Genomic DNA, 17436 nt, shown 5'->3' with positions numbered 1-17436 from the left:
TGCATTCAATAACAGGCTCAAAGTATTGATATGAATCTGTCGAAATATATAATTCAATATTGAAATATAAGTAATAATTTTAAACACAATAATTGTATGGTTTTGAAGTGTAACAAAAAATGTATGCATATAAGTAAATTCAAAGCGCGTATTTTTTTGTTTTTTTTAAGAAAAGATTTTTTTTTAAAGGCCACGTGGTCAGCCGTCGACCCCCCCCCCTCCCCCCCATGGCTTTTCATGGTTTTTTTCGGTCGGATTTCGGACCCCCTCCCCCCCCCCTAAGGAGACCACGTGGTTTATGCACGACCCCTAAGCTTCAGTGAACGCAAACTAGACGCAAGCAGCTATCCGTTCTGAAGCCCCATGCTCATTCTTTTGCCTTTCTTTTTTTTGTTTTGCTCATTCTCTGATAGATCTCTGAGTGAACGAATTTCTGGTTAGCGTCCAAACTTCCCATGCGCCAGTAACATCGCACATCGCGGGTTTGGTTTTCTAGCTTCGGTACGAGCCTTTTTGTGTGTTAGTATTTTAGTTCATCGTATCGGCTCGTCGGCAATGAACCCAGCGTGCGTTTGTCGTAGTGAAGTCTCACCGAGCGCTCAGACGCAGTATGCTTCCCAATCCCAAAAATGACTAAATGCATACTACATAATTTTCATGCTTGCTTATTGAAAGATCCCAATTTTGCCTAACGCCTAAATGTCAGTTTAGTGAATTCCAGTAGGCGTTTCAAAGCTTTCAAGAACATTTGTGCGGCTTTACCGTTATACCCCGTTCGCACGGGCGAGTTATAGTCGGTTTTAACGAAATGGTTTTAAGTTAAAACCAAGTTATATCCAACCCGTTCGCACGGGCTCGTGAGGTTTTAAGGGTTTTAACTATTTTGATAGATTACAGCAAGCTGTGATTATTTGGTGTTGTCATTTATTTTCGTTTTTTTTTGCGTTGATGCGGAACTTGACCATTGTTGGCACTCTATCCGGTAAGGGCCGGGTTTTTTGGCCTTTGTTCGATTCTGGATTTGGGCAGGATAAGAGGTATTTTTAAATCAAATTTTCATAAGTTCGATGTGTTTTGACTAACTTCATTTACAGATTTTATTTTTGATTGTTGGCCGGTTGGAGCTGGTCTGCTGCGTCTGCTGTTTCTTTAAAGATGATTCCGGAAAACTACATCTTCGACGTTCTCCACGACCCAACTGACGCCCCCTTGTCCGTTCGAAAAGTCGCGCCTTGATGCTGAGGTCTTTGCTTCAAAATCGACGACTTTGATTCTTTTTATAAATCGACGACTTTCTGGAAGGTCGCCTGAAGATCCAAGAATTCAGGCTGGAAAAGGTCAAGTTCTACCATCGTTTACAACACGGCAAACTCTCGGGTGTGGAAACACTTTCTGCCAGTCATTTTGTGACCACTTTAACGCTCTGGAGCAAGACGGAATTATTTTGTTTTCTCGTTAATTCTTGATATTTTGAAAAGTGCAAAAAACACTCAGAGATTACGAACAATTTAGCGATAGGCAGAAAACATTACGAAAATCGCACAAAAGATCATCAATATCACTTAAGTGGACATATCTCGAGACAGGGTTGCCAGATCTTCAATGTTTTGGACTCGTTGGAAAGGTCTTTTGATAACCTAACCAAAGATGGGTCGGATGGTGGATCCGGACATAGTTTACATACATTAAAGTGAGATCCGGCTTCAAAAAGTTCATCAATATCACTTAAGTGGCCATATATCGAGACAGGGTTGCCTGATCTTCAATGTTTTGGACTCGTTGGAAAGGTCTTTTAATAACCTAACCAAAGATGGATCGGATGGTGGATCCGGACATAGTTTACAAACATTTAAGTGAGATCCGGCTTCAAAAAAGTACATCAATATCACTTAAGTGGACATATCTCGAGACAGGGTTGCCAGATCTTCAATGTTTTGTACTCGTTGGAAAGGTCTTTTGATAATCTAGCCAACAATGGGTCGGATGGTGGATCCGGACATAGTTTACATACATTTAAGTGAGATCCGGCTTCCAAAAAGTACATCAATATCACTTAAGGGGCCATATCTCGAGACAGGGTTGCCAGATCTTCAATGTTTTAGACTCGTTGGAAAGGTCTTTTGATAACCTAACCAACGATGTGTCAAATGATGGACCCGGACATAGTTTACATACAGTTAAGTGAGATCCAAATATATGTGAAAACAAATTTTTATACATAACTTTTGAACTACTTATCGAAACTTCAATATGTATAAAACTCGATCTATGGGACCCTAAACCAAGTCCATTGCAACAGGTTCGGGTCAAATCGGTTCAGCCAGTGCCGAGAAACATGAGCTAGTTTGTTGGTCACATACATACATACACACACACATACACACAGACATTTTTCAGTTTTCGATTCTGAGTCGATATGTATACATGAAGGTGGGTCTACGACGTTTTTATACGAAGTTCATTTTTAGAGCAGGATTATAGCCTTACCTCAGTGAGGAAGGCAAAACTTTGAATCCAACGAACGATCTTTTTAAATTTAGAGTATTTTTTCTTTGTGTGTACTGACCTCGGTATTGACTATGCGGGATGTCAATATTCGGTGCTCGATGGAATTGGGTCCTAAAATGAAGCTTGCTGATATTATTGTTTACAGCGATAAAGCTTATTTTTCTGAGTACAATGACCCTTTGTACGCCCACAAAGAGTTTAAAATGGATTTTTAAATCAATTTTGAAAAATTAACCTCGCGGTAGTTGATCCATCGAAAAAATGTTGTCTTGTCAAAACAATATTTTGCATTAAAATGAAAAAAAAGTGATCAGAAATGGTTTTCAATCGTGTTTTTTACCGCTGTACATAAAAATTGACATAGGGCTTTAGTACCCAATTATACGTTGTTCCTCTAGTTTAGTTTTAACAAAAATTGTACAAAATATTCCACATCTTCAGTCACAGGGAGAAGCAAATCCATTCTGCACTGTTCGGAACTGTTTACCATTTTTTCCCTCCGTTTCTCCCTAAATTCTCCCACTCACTGGGCACACATCACGGCGCATTCGAAACGTCAAACTCGCATCAGTCAGTCGTTTGCCGAGTTGTCAAGTTTTTGCATCGCGCCGTGTTCTCTTCCTTCTTGTGCAAAATCCCCGTGCGACTGCAGATCGAATATCGCGGAGTAAAAAATCTTATCGCCGCCGGAAAAATGGCAGATGCTGAGGTAAGTTCCGGCCCGGGATCCGTGCCCAACCGGTGGCGGCTCCGGTGAGGATTGTTTGCACCCCAAAAGAGTGTGATTTTTATTGAAATTTCCTTCGCCTTTCCAGCTTGCAAAGGCCCTCAAGGACCTGCCGAACCGGGTGCTGAACGTCCCCGTCGAGGAACGGCCGGAACTGTTTCGCAATGTGACCGCCGTGCTGCCGAACCCGGGTGAGTTGGTTTGAGTTGGGTGAAGTTTGCTCAAAGTTTTGGGGAATGTTGAAGCAGCTGTGTGTAACCTCACTTTGTTTTGTCGCGCCGGGAAGGGAGACGGGACGGGACAAGCTCAGAATCCCCACCCCAAAACAATCGACAAGTTGTGAAATTTTTAATGGAGGAAAGTGCGAACGGTGAAGATAGTTGGAGTGCGACGACGCCGCAATTGCATCACTGTGGGAAACAGTGTTGAGCTTGTGAATTATTATCTGATTTTGAAAAATCTCTGATTTTGAAAAATCTCTGATTTTGAAAAATCTCTGATTTTTACATAAGTTCTGTAAAACAATTGAGAAGGATTTGATAAATTTTCAGCAGTCATGAATGAAGGCGTTTCTAAAACTATCCTATTAAATTTTCTGAGTCTTTTTAATCATTCATTAAACATTCAAATCTTTATCTTGTGAATCATATTTCAAACTTTTCTAGAAGTTATACATGAGGATGTAATAAAAATGATTATTGGGGCTGGTTTCGGTGGCCGTACTGTGTGCTCAAAATCACAAATATGAGCTTACTTAAACGTAACTGATGCTTGCTCTTCGCTTTTGAATTTTAATAAAATCTACCCCGTAGAAAGACATTTTTTATAAATTTTTAAAGATCCAAAAATTCAAAAATGGAAGCTCCAATATTACAAATTCAAAGTTTCAGAAAATCAAAACATTTTTTCTTTTTTAAGTTTTTTTTTCATATACTTAAATATTTTAAAATTCAAATAAAAGAAATTTCTTAAATTTTTATTTAAAAAAATCTAAAATCAAAATCAAATTAAATTTAAGAATTTAAAAATTTAAAGAGTCAAAATTGAAAAATTCGTAAAATTCTAAATTAAAAACAGCCAAAAATTTAAAAAAAAATTATGCATTTTAAATGCTTAAATTCATAAATGCTTGAACTCACAAATTCTTAAATATATTCCTAAATTACTGAATGCTTAAATTATTGAATTTTAATGTTTTTAAATTAATAAACTTTAAATTCTTAAATTAATAAATTATTAAACTCAAAAATTCTTAAATTCTTAAACTCTTAAATTCTTAAATAGGGACGTGGCGTTACATCGTGCTGCCATCTGGTTTTTTTAAGTGCAAAAGTGGAAAAGTGCTGAGTCATCGTCTAAAAATAGACGGCGTCCTATCTCGCCCAGCAAAATGAAGTCGATAAAGTAGTCGGTTTCGATGGAGAAAAAGTGGAAAACGTGGTCTAAAAATAGCGACGCCATCCCCCTATTCTTAAATTCTTAAATTCTTAAATTCTTAAATTCTTAAATTCTTAAATTCTATAATTCTATAATTCTATAATTCTATAATTCTTAAATTCTTAAATTCTTAAATTCTTAAATTCTTAAATTCTTAAATTCTTAAATTCTTAAATTCTTAAATTCTTAAATTCTATAATTCTATAATTCTATAATTCTTAAATTCTTAAATTCTTAAATTCTTAAATTCTTAAATTCTATAATTCTTAAATTCTTAAATTCTTAAATTCTTAAATTCTTAAATTCTTAAATTCCTAAATTCTTAAATTCTTAAATTCTTAAATTCTTGAATTCTTAAATTCTTAAATTCTTAAATTCTTAAATTCTTAAATTCTTAAATTCTTAAATTCTTAAATTCTTAAATTCTTAAATTCCTAAATTCTTAAATTCTTAAATTCTTAAATTCTTGAATTCTTAAATTCTTAAATTCTTAAATTCTTGAATTCTTAAATTCTTAAATTCTTAAATTCTTGAATTCTTAAATTCTTAAATTCTTAAATTCTTAAATTCTTAAATTCTTAAATTCTTAAATTCTTAAATTCTTTAATTCTTTAATTCTTAAATTCTTAAATTCTTAAATTCTTAAATTCTTAAATTCTTAAATTCTTAAATTCTTAAATTCTTAAATTCTTAAATTCTTAAATTCTTAAATTCTTAAATTCTTAAATTCTTAAATTCTTAAATTCTTAAATTCTTAAATTCTTAAATTCTTAAATTCTTAAATTCTTAAATTCTTAAATTCTTAAATTCTTAAATTCTTAAATTCTTAAATTCTTAAATTCTTAAATTCTTGAATTCTTAAATTCTTAAATTCTTAAATTCTTAAATTCTTAAATTCTTAAATTCTTAAATTCTTAAATTCTTTAATTCTTTAATTCTTAAATTCTTAAATTCTTAAATTCTTAAATTCTTAAATTCTTAAATTCTTAAATTCTTAAATTCTTTAATTCTTAAATTCTTAAATTCTTAAATTCTTAAATTCTTTAATTCTTAAATTCTTATATTCTTAAATTCCTAAATTCTTAAATTCTTAAATTCTTAAATTCTTAAATTCTTAAATTCCTAAATTCTTAAATTCTTAAATTCTTAAATTCTTGAATTCTTAAATTCTTAAATTCTTGAATTCTTAAATTCTTAAATTCTTAAATTCTTGAATTCTTAAATTCTTAAATTCTTAAATTCTTAAATTCTTAAATTCTTAAATTCTTAAATTCTTAAATTCTTAAATTCTTAAATTCTTAAATTCTTAAATTCTTTAATTCTTAAATTCTTAAATTCTTAAATTCTTAAATTCTTAAATTCTTAAATTCTTAAATTCTTAAATTCTTAAATTCTTAAATTCTTAAATTCTTAAATTCTTAAATTCTAGATTAAATTTTCAAAACAACCTATCCCTCATGGGTTTCCTATGTAGATAGGACCTTTTGAAAATTTAATCTAGAATTCTTAAATTCTTAAATTCTTAAATTCTTAAATTCTTAAATTCTTAAATTCTTAAATTCTTAAATTCTTAAATTCTTAAATTCTTAAATTCTTAAATTCTTAAATTCTTAAATTCTTAAATTCTTAAATTCTTAAATTCTTAAATTTTTAAATTCTTAAATTCTTAAATTCTTAAATTCTTGAATTCATAAATTAAAAGATCTCAAAATTTCCGAATTTACAAATTTTAAATTCTTTAATTCAGCACCTTAAATGATATTGTTATTGAAAATATGTTTAAAGAATTTGTCTCTTCAAACATTTTAATCTTAAATAAGTGGTAAAACATTGAGTCTTATCAAACTGAATTTAAAATAAAAAAAATGGAACGGTTAAATACCGACATCCAGATGACTTAACATTAATTTAAAAAATTCTTTATCAAAATTTACAAAATTTAAAAGGGTTACCAAGTTCCATTTCAATTTTTTTTTAAACGAATTCCAAGATATTTTTTGAATTCTTTGAAAAAATAATAAAAGCAATAATGTTTGAAGCGTTCTTCAATTTAAAGTTAAAAAAATTAAGAATAAAATTTTAAATTCCGATGTCTTTAACTTTTTGCCGTTTCCAGTTGAAGTATCGAAAACTATACGTTTGCCAATTTTAAAAATAAACATTGAAATAATAAGAATTGTTAAGCTTTCGGTTATTTTTCAAAGACCAATTGTTTATGTTTCTTCTCTGAATCGAAATGACGAGTGCTTCCATTTTCGAAGTCGTTTTTTTTTTAGATATTCGTTGATAAGTTATTTTGTTTTTGTTTGAAATCATTCTTTAGATAAGAAATGCATATTATTTGAGTTTCTGCAAAAGTTGGGAATTTGAAAATGGAATTTGAGTGGTCACCCTGAGTACGAACTGTATTTAAATTTTCAAATTCCTAGATTTATGAATTTTGAAGATTTTCAATTTATAAATTTTATGATCTTTTTCATTCTTTAATTTTTTGCAATTTTCGTTGACAAAGCGATACTTGAAATTCGCCTAAATATTAAAGCTTCTTAAAAAATAAGTAGCAGTTAAAAGGCTAAAAAACCTACCACACAACAGCAAAACTTAAAAAAATCTTATTTCATTCTCAAACCCTTCTTTTTCTCCCTCCCTCCCCCCAGGCATCAACGCCACCATCGTGCGCGGCATCTGCAAGGTGATCGGCACGACGCTGACCAAGTACAAGGACCCCGCCTCGCAGGCCCTCGTTCGGGATCTGATCGTTGCGCTGCTGCAGAACCACGCGGACCTGGCGTACGAGCACTTTAACAACGTGCTCAAAGCGCTGGTCACCAAGGATCTGGTCGCCGCCCCGCCGCTAAAGGGCGCCCAAGCTGCGGTGCTGGCACTGGGATGGGCGAATCTGGTGGCGCTCCACGGTGATCGCGAGACGGCCGTCGGGAAGAAGGAGTTCCCCAAGCTGATCGAGAACCAGGCGGCGCTGTACCAGCTCTCGTTGACCTCGGGGATCCAGAAGATCTCCGACAAGGCGTACAGCTTCGTGAGGGAGTTTTTCGCCAAGAAGGAAGACCTGGAGAAGGTTTACTTCGAGAAGTTGATCGCCGCGGAACCTTCGAGCGCGGTCATTCTGTTTCTGTCGGCGATTTTGACCTACTGCAAGAACGAGTTCGACAATCTGACCCTGCTGGAGCAGAACAAGGCCAAGCTGTTGGACCACGTCGTGAAGGGGTTGATCACGGTCAAGGCGAAGCCGCATGCCAGCGACATCCGCGGCAGTGCGATCGTCCTGGCCGCCATCACGAAGGACGACTTCAAGGCGACGGTTCTGCCGGCGTTGCAGCGGTCGATGCTGCGTTCGCCGGAAGTGATTCTGCGGGCGGTCGGGGCGATCGTGAGTGAGATTCCGGTGGACATTAGTGACTTTGCGTACGACCTGGGCAAGACGCTGGTCGCGAATCTTGCCTCGAAGGACGAAACGACGCGCCAGGAGGCGGTCGAGTCGCTCAAGCAGATCGCCATGAAGTGTGCGGGGGTGACGGCGATCGAGGCGCTGCTCAAGGAGGTGTTTGCGGTGTTCAACGGTTCGGGCGGGAAGATTACGGTGGTGGAGCTGAGGATTAATTTGCTGCAGGTGAGTCGAACTAATTTGCCTAATTTACTCGGATTTATGGTAGGGGATTGGTAGGGAGAAGGGCACCCTAATTCTTATAGAATTATAAAAAATATATTTCTGATTGGTCAAAGTCTTATTTTTAAACTTTTCAAAGTTTTTTTTTTTTATTCTTGACGTTCCAAATTCTTAAAATTCATTCTTAAATTCCTTTTTTTATTCTCAAATTTTGGAACGCTAAAAGTATGTGATTCTCAAGGGGTTACATACATGTAAATCTGCAAAAATGTCAAGGGTTGGTCTAATCTAATCTAATCTAACCCTAGCGCAGCCAGTCTTTCGAGGGCATCCTGGAAAATGCCTTAGGTTGATTGTCCCGCCCGTGTGGATCAATCGGACCGCGCACTGGACTCACAATCCAGAGGTCGTCGGTTCGAATCTCGCGGCGGGCGCTCTAAAATTCTTTTTGTAAATATGGGTATTCGGCGCCGTCGCTCCGTGCCATACTTTCATACACTTAGGAGCCCAGGGCGGCGAAGTCCTTGTAGATAAAAAGGAAGACACTAGTGGTTGGTACTAGCAATGGTGGCCGACAGCTATAAAGTCAACTTCGTTGATTTACGCCTAGCATCCTCTTGTCATTATTAACAATTGCAGTGCCCCAATGCAACAAATTGCTTTGAAACATCACAAACTTTAAAGCGGCCAGGCCAACTGCGTAAAGTTTACCGCAAAGATGATTCATTGAATTGCATTGAGTTTTAGCACGAGTGTTAAAACAACAATACATTTCTGAATCTACAGGGGAGGAAGAAACGTGGGGACGTGGGGATCCCCCGCTCACGTTCCTGTTTGTTTAGGCAATTTATCGTTGGGAGCCACCATGGTAAGAAGTTTTGGTGCTCCGGGACCCTCGGGGATGGGACATAGTATTTCCACAAATGCCCTGGACACTTTTTGCCGTGGTTATAGCGCCACAACTCGCTCTACAAAAATGTCACGGGTTGGTCTGAGCACAAACTCAAACTTATTGCCTTCCTCACCTTACTGAGGAAAGGCTATAAAATCACTCGAAAAACGAACTTTTTAGTTAGATCTCCTAGACCTACCTTCATTTGTACATATCGACTCAGAATCACCAGCTGAGCAAATGTCTGTGTGTTTGGCTGTATGTAGACATGTGTACCAAATCAATGTCACTGGAATATCTCGTCACAGGCTCAACCGATTTTGGCCGTAATGGATTTAATCGATCCGTCTTAACGTCCCCTAAGTTGCTATTTAAATTCATGCAGTTTTATCATGTATTTAAAAAGTTATTTTAAAAAAACTGTTTCATATTAAATTAAAATTATGGTAAAAAGGGTGGTTTTTTCATGAAACCCTCACATGTTATATATTTTTAGAATGCATATGAGCAGACCTTTCAGGTGGAGTAAGAATTTTCAAGATCTGACTTACCTATCTTAAATTACAAGCAGTTTAAAAAATGGTCTGAATTCACATAACCTCAACTGGTCGGGTCTGATCGCCACGAAAAAAGCCGTGTAGAGGGATGCCATTTTCCTCAAAAGCCGTGTCTGTATAATCTTGACAAAAAGTCTGTGGGTAGTCTGTTTTTTTACTCATCACTTATTTTTATTAGGGGAGATCCATAAACATGTGGACACTTAAGGGGTGTTGGAATCACTTTAAATGAGAGGAAGGCACCAACCACCTAAAGGTGGATCAAGTAACGTTTTATTTTAATTTATCTTTTCTTTATTTTTCAAGTCTTCAATTATTCTGACCGAGCCACGTAGCCTAGTGGTAGCGCTTCCGCCTCGTAAGCGGTAGATCGGGGTTTAAATCCCGACTCGGACCAACACAACTGGTGATCTTTTCCCTTCTGGATTCGATTGGTTAGTAAAGGGAAGGTAGTACTAGGTAGTACACGTGTATCGCCACAAACTGGGCCTTATCAAGACACCTTAGGAAGACAACCTATGGAATGTTAACATCAACCTTAATATGTTAACATTAAGTTGAATAATAAACTGTCACTGAATCCGCTTTGTAAATGCCGGCCCCGATACTCTTCAAGGGTGTTCCACTCAGGGACAGGGAAAGATTTACTTTTACTTTTTACTTCAATTATTCTAAATTATAATTAGATTATTAATGTTTTACTCTTTGACGAGTTGGTGTTTATTTGGGGAAAGAGGGTTAACACAGAGTGGGTGGTGTTTAGGAGCAGGGGGGGCAGAATGGCCCGCCTAAGTAAAATGCGCCAAAAACCATAGAAAAACATGAAAACTTATGAATTCAGTATAGTAGGCTTATGCTTTGGGATGTTCCCTTCAATGTTGTATACTTGGTTGATGAATTTTTTTAGCTTAAAACTATTTTTGAGCCACCTAAAAAAAAAAGTTTTTTCGACTACTTTTCCAGGGTGCGGGGCAGAATGGGCCACCATGTGGGGCAGAATGGGCCACCTTAGAAAACAAGCCATTTCGTCTAATACAACGTTGAAAGGAGATAAGAAATGACTTAAGGGACCTTTCTAACATAGTTTCCATGAAGTTAGACCACTTTAATAAAAATAGTCACTTACCAAAACAAACATTTTTGAAAATAGTGTTAATATGTTGAAAACGGACACTATTTTTACAAATAATCATCAAAACAACTAAAAAATCAACTAATGTTGCATTAAACGTTATTTGTGAAGCTACCAGGAGTGAAATAATCCATTTAATCCAAATTTCATAACTTTTGATTGTTTTTATAAGGCAGGATAAGGGTGGTCCATTCTGCCCCCAAGTGGATGTAAATTTAACACTTCCACCACCAAGCCTCTAAATGATTTTAAGGTTCCGTTGTTGTTTGTATACCTTGGTAGTAACATCTAGTATCGTTATAAGCATTGAGCAAACTTTTTCAAACAATCCAACTTTTCAGAAAGCTTATTTAAAAACCTCGAAATAAACAACATTTGCTTGGTTTTTCTAATAAATTTACATTTTTGCTCATAATTTGAAGAATACAATGAATTCAAACGTCGTTTTCGGTATGGTGAAGTTATTTGACGTCCTTTATAAGACCCTTGCCTTACAATTGGTCTAAATCCATTCTAAAGCCCAAAACCAAGGGTGGCTTATTCTGCCCCCCTGGTCCATTCTGCCCCCCTGCCCCTATATAAAAGATGCGCGTGGCAAAGCCTACTGCGCCTAAAGCTAAACTAATCACCAGGGCCGCACTTAGGGTTGACTTTCAACACCCCCTCTCAAACCTAAAGTGCTTCGGTGCTTCTCGGTCGAAACAGCTTGGGCCCTTGGTGAACACATCGGCGAGCTGGTCACTTGTCAGGAGGAACTGGCAACTTGGTGAGTACTTCCTGACCAACTATCACGGATGTTGTTGTTGCGGATGCTCCGAGGTTGATGTCGCTCCCTCGGTCTCCGCCCGCTACTCCCAGCAGCGGATCGACGGTCTCGTTCCGTTTGCGTTCCTACAAGCTTTGAGATCTTCTTGAACAGCATTCGACACCTGTACCGCTTTTTCCGGTTTTGCAGCGCCTTCGCACCAACCAGCGATTTGTTCATCTTGATCACCTTACTCCCCATCTCAAATCCTGGAGGCTTCCGTTCTTCTGTCTGGTGCAGCTGTTCCACCGCTTCTGCCGGCAGCTCACGAACGACGATTCGGGCGTACGTTTCTTTGTAGTCGTACCCCGCACGTTGCGAGCACCCCGTCACGACGAGACGAGCTTTGTACCTGGCAGCGGTACCGTCTTCTTCCTTCTTGATCCTCAACACCCTCTTGCAGCACACAACTCGGCCACCATCAGGAGCCTTCACGAGGTCCCACGTGCGGTTTTCCTTCTTCGACCGGAACATGTCGTTGATAGCACGTTTCCACAGCGGCCGGTCGTTGCGATTCTGCAGCGCTTCATTGGTGTCGAGATTCTCGTCCACGTAGGCCTCGGCGGCGACGCAGACGTCGTGGTCGGGCCTTGCCGGCCACTTCAGCTTCAACTCGTGGTCGGGCCTTGCCGGATGCTTCTTCACGCGACCTCTTCTTTCTCCCGCAGCTTCCTCCAGTTCTGGTACTGCGTTTTCTTCAGGCACTTCTTCTTCTTCTTGCACTGTGTCATCTGCATCCGATTCTTCACTGTCGAGTTGATCGTCCGTGCACACTTTATCTTCCGGCACTTCTTCTTGACTCTCCAACTCAGCCACAACGGCCGATCCACACATCTCGAGCTCCACGTCAAGTACGTACAAACTTCCGTTCCACGTTGCAGTGCACTTGACGTCTCCGTCCTTCGAGATGCGTGCATGATTCCGGCCAAACGTGACTTCCATTCCGCGCTTGGCCACCTTTTCCACGGAGAACAGGTTCGACGTCAATCCCGGCACGTACAGGACGTCGTGAACCGTGCAGTTCAACGTCCTTTTTCCGACGACGGCCTTCATTTTCACTTCTCCGACGTAGCGACTTTCGAGCGGCACTCCTGCTTCAGCCACGTTGACCACCTTCGGGGTTTCCATCCGGCGCACATTCACCAGCAGGTTCTTTTCGCCAACCATGTGCTCGGAAACATCACTGTCCAGCACCCACCGGAACTTTCCGTCTGTTTCCTCACTGTTGGCTTCTTCCGCTTCTGGCACGAACGGCACGTCTTCCTTGGCACCGGCAACGGTTTCCGCCGAATGCACCTTCCCCTTCTTCAGCTGCAGCACACTTCCGGCAGCGTGTTTCACCTTCTTCTTCCGCGGGCAGTCCACCTTCTTGTGCCCCGGTTTCCCGCAGACGCGACACTTGAACGGACACGTTCCGTTACTTCCAGCACGCGCTGCTTTCCGGTCCGACTTTTTCTTCAGGGCTTCCCACATCAGCTTCGGCGATGACATGAAAGAACAAGACGGCTTCCCGTTGCGGCTCGGCGATCACCTTGAGCAGGAACAACTTTTCGTCCTCTTCTTTCCGGGACTTCCGAAGTGCTTCCTTCCGCACCCGCTCCGCCACGCCTTCCTCCGCAACCACCGTGAAAAACGATTCCTCCTCCAGCGTTCGCTCGATGCAGTGGTGGAGTTTCTGCGCCTTCAAATCCGCTTCGATCCGGAAACTCCAGTACCAGAAATTCGTCCCGTCGAACGCGTGCGACACAAACTTGTTTTCCATCGCAATAAATGTTCTTTTCACGTTTCACTCCCGAAAAAACTTAACTCACTTTCGAATCGCGAATATGGCGTCACCTTCCCGAAGTTTTCGCGCACATGGAAAAAAAAATTCCTTCTGATCGCGGTTACTATGGCAACGCGCCACGCGATGTGCTGGGCCACACAACCTGGGCGTCATCCATAAAGTACGTACGCTCTTAGGGGGGGGAGGGGGGGTTACCGTAGGTGTGACAAGATGTGACGAAGGGGGGAGGGGGGGTTTGCGAGACTGTGACGTCACGCTAGGTTTTTTGTTATGATTGCATAATATTAATTCGAAATATACACAATTAAATTAAATCATCTTTTCTAAAATTGTTTGGTAACTATTATTTAGAAGTACCGTCATAAGGGATGACATTGGGTCTGGGGTGAGATTGGGTCATACAAATTTCTGCATTTTTGTATGACTCAAACTCACCCCCAGACCCAATGTCACCCCTGATGACGGTATCACATTATAATTTATTATTTAGTCACATTTTTTTTTTCAGCTGGAACTTCAATATTTTGCAAATTCTTGCCTAATAAAAATAAATGCTTTGAAAGCAGGGAGTTCATAAGAAAACTGCTATAAATGGTTTGAACTTAGGGTATTTGTCCCTATTTTGGGCCTAGTACCTATATTGAGCCTACCAAACTTAATTTGACGAAATTGTGCATTCCACCGTCAATTTGCAGAAAACTGCCACTTGGAAATGATACTTGCTGTCATTAGCTTCAGTTTGGTGGGCAAAAATAATTCACTATTTCCTTTTAAATAGGAAAAAACGGAATAAACATATCACTCGTCAATTTTTTGTGGAAAATTACTAGTTGCCCATTAGGTCCAAAATTTTCACCACTTTTGCTTACCGCTTGTTGACACTCAGCGTCACGGCTTTCATCACTCGGCACACAAATGAGAGCCTTCCCCCAAATCTCAAACTACCAGCAATAGGTTTTTATTGGCGGTTAGCATTATCCCGTTTCAAAAAACAATCACTAAACTGACACCAATCAATTATATTCTTAATCAAAGTTAATCTTTAATTTCGGAGACGATGGCTGTATATTCAGTCCATTGGACACTTCTACAAACTGTGACAGTGTGTGCGCGCCTTTCACATCTCAAAGTCCTTACTCGCGTAGTACGGGTTAATTATTTGGCTGCGCAACAAATATTTAATTATGCTTAAAGCTCATAAATTAATGAAATAAATTATGCTCATTCAATTTATGCACGTAATTTAACGTAATTAATTAATTTAACGTAATTCTAACGATGATTTGTGGCTTGAAACCGCACAACGATTTAGCCTGTTTGGTGACCGTACTTTTTGGGGCTGAACTGTACGAGCTAGGGCTGAACCGTACGTCAAAAAAGTTCGCCACGTGCTTCGAGATTTCAACCAATCAGAAGGTAGGCCGAAAATATGCACAAAGAAGGTCGTATGCTAGAAGCAATATCCCCAAAATAGGGGCAAAAAGTGTTTTAGTTTTTCGTGCTTTTACAGCGATATAAGGCAATTTTATCAAAATGTTTATTATGTACGAGCTTAAGCATTAAAAAACCAACTTATTCATGTAAAACAAACTAGGCTGCCAATAGCAGCCTTTGAGAATACATCAAATTAAAAGTGCGCTCTGCTTAGTAGGCCCAAAATAGGGACAAATACCCTATTAGATACAATACTGTGAAAAACAGTTTTCAAGATTTGTTTATACTTGGATGTTATACCAGGTCTTCTAATTTTTAAAAGATACAAAACTGTTTTTTATATCGCAATGTTTATTCTAAAAAATGAAAAAATAGACAACTTATTTTTTTATATAAAAACAAGCCTTACCCGACAAACTTCGTTCTGCTTTTTTTTTCGTTTGTTGACGTTTTTTTGATTTTTTGCTTGTTCAGCCTCCTGTGATCAAAATATTATTTTACGTAATTTTCTCCATACAATTTGCCGATGCTCCGGAATCGGTTCCAGAGTGGCCAAAGTGTCAATTAGTTAGCGTATAAACCTTCCTTGGGCTTATACGAACCCAACGCAACAAAGAGCACCTCGATCCGACGCTCCGTGTTGAACTGATTCGCGTTCGAACAAAACCGTCGAAATTTTTTATATATATAGATAATGTTTTCGATTGAATTACGATGTAAAAAAACACAACTGAAAGGAACACCAAAATTCTGTTATGTACCTAAATGTACTCATTGTAACTTGATAATTCACAAATAAAACCGAATTGAAATTGAAAAAAGATATAAAAACTATAAAAAATCCCATCGAAACCAAGGGGGGGGGGGTCTGGCAAAATGTGACGTACTTTTTGAGGGGGGGTTCAACCTTGTGTGACAAAGTGTGACATAGGGGGGAGGGGGGGTTAATTTTGGCCGATTTTTGCGTGACATACTTTATGGATGACGCCCTGACGAGTTGGTGTTTATTCGGGGAAAGAGGGTTAACACAGAGTGGGTGGTGTTTATATAAAAGATGCGCGTGGCAAAGCCTACTGCGCCTAAAGCTAAACTAAACTAATCACCAGGGCCGCACTTAGGGTTTACTTCCAACACTCTTAAATTCTTAAATTGCTAAAATCCTTTATTTTTGCCTTCCTCACCTTACTGAGGAAAGGCTATAAAATCACTCGAAAAATGAACTTCTTAATTCGACCTCATAGACCTACCGTCATTTATACATATCGACTCAGAATCCCTAGCTGAGCAAAAGTCTGTGTGTTTGGCTGTATGTAGACATGTGTACCGAATCAATGTCACTGGAATATCTCGTCACTGGCTGAGCCGATTTTGACCATATTGGCCTCATTCGATTCGTCTTGAGGTCCCATAAGTCCCTATTGAAATTTATAAGATTTAGTAAAGCACATCAAAAGCTATGCTTAAAAAACTGCTACATATAAATTTCACAATTTGTAAAAAAGGGCGGTTTTGCATGGAAATCTGCCGTCAACCTGCCATATTATATATTTTTAGAAAGGTTCTGAAATTACCATTCTTGTGGATTGAGAATTTTCAAGATCTGACTTATCTATACAAAATTACAAGCAGTTTAAAAAGTGGTCTGAATTTACATAACCTCAATCTATTTCCCAACGGCGGTGTATGTACAATCTTGACAAGAAGTCTGTGGGCCGTCTGTTTTTTTTTACTCATCACTTATTTTTATTAGGACATCTTTGGTGCTGCGATCACGTTAGGGGCGATCCATAAATCATGTGGCACTTTAGGGGGGTTGGAATCACTCTATAAATGAGAGGAAGGCACTAACCACCTAAAGGTGGATTAACTAAATCTCTTAAATTTATAATTCGTTAGATTTTTAATTTTTCAATTATATAATTCCAATATAATTGTGGCAAATGGGCAGTATACATGATTGCTGAGTGTCGCAGGACTCTCGCCCTTTGCTATTAGTAAGTATCCAGCAAAGCAAAGGGTATAGCATGCATTTGATACTGTCAACTCCCATTCGGCTGTGTTCTCGTCGCTGTCATGTTGTAAACTGGAGCCGAGGGAGGTCCTGTTGTGAATTCTAGTTGGAGGTGGTCCGAAGATCATTGAAGAAGGTAGAATTCGCCATCACCCAAGACACGAAGGCACGAAGGATAGACCATGTCTTGGGGGGTGAAAGGATGATAGGATTTAGTGATAATACCACAATTTTAATATTTGTCTTTCTCTCTTATTTCAGAGGATGCCTGTTCTGAGTTCTAAGTGTTGCAGAAGCCTTCCGCTCTACATAATGGAGCCTTCCTTCTATCATTTCCTGTATTTTGAAAAAAGTGATGCGCCGAATGTCGACATATAGTTTATCACACTTACTCCATACGGTGTGAGCGTGAAATGCTGTATGTTTGCAATTGGTGCATTGGCTATTTTCAAATCAGGCTAGATTTTTCCTATTATTTTAAGATAAAATTTAGTAAAATCTATCCATCTATTTATTTTGCTA

At 38.6% G+C, this 17436-nt stretch overlaps 1 protein-coding gene across 1 annotated transcript in view; it reads left to right on the top strand.

Annotated features, from left to right (window-relative positions):
• The first annotated feature begins 3059 nt into the window (after positions 1-3059).
• Positions 3060-17436, top strand: part of LOC120413056 (eIF-2-alpha kinase activator GCN1) — a 31181-nt gene continuing 16804 nt past the window's right edge. The window contains exons 1-3 of the mRNA XM_039573760.2: positions 3060-3217; positions 3324-3426; positions 7330-8300. Coding sequence (XP_039429694.1) covers positions 3203-3217; positions 3324-3426; positions 7330-8300 — 1089 coding nt within the window. The 5' untranslated portion in view covers positions 3060-3202. The remainder of the gene's footprint in view (positions 3218-3323; positions 3427-7329; positions 8301-17436) is intronic.

Source organism: Culex pipiens, chromosome 3 (genome assembly GCF_016801865.2).
Source record: "Culex pipiens pallens isolate TS chromosome 3, TS_CPP_V2, whole genome shotgun sequence".
NCBI classification, from domain to species: domain Eukaryota; kingdom Metazoa; phylum Arthropoda; class Insecta; order Diptera; family Culicidae; genus Culex; species Culex pipiens.
This window is presented reverse-complemented; position numbering and strand designations above follow the sequence as displayed.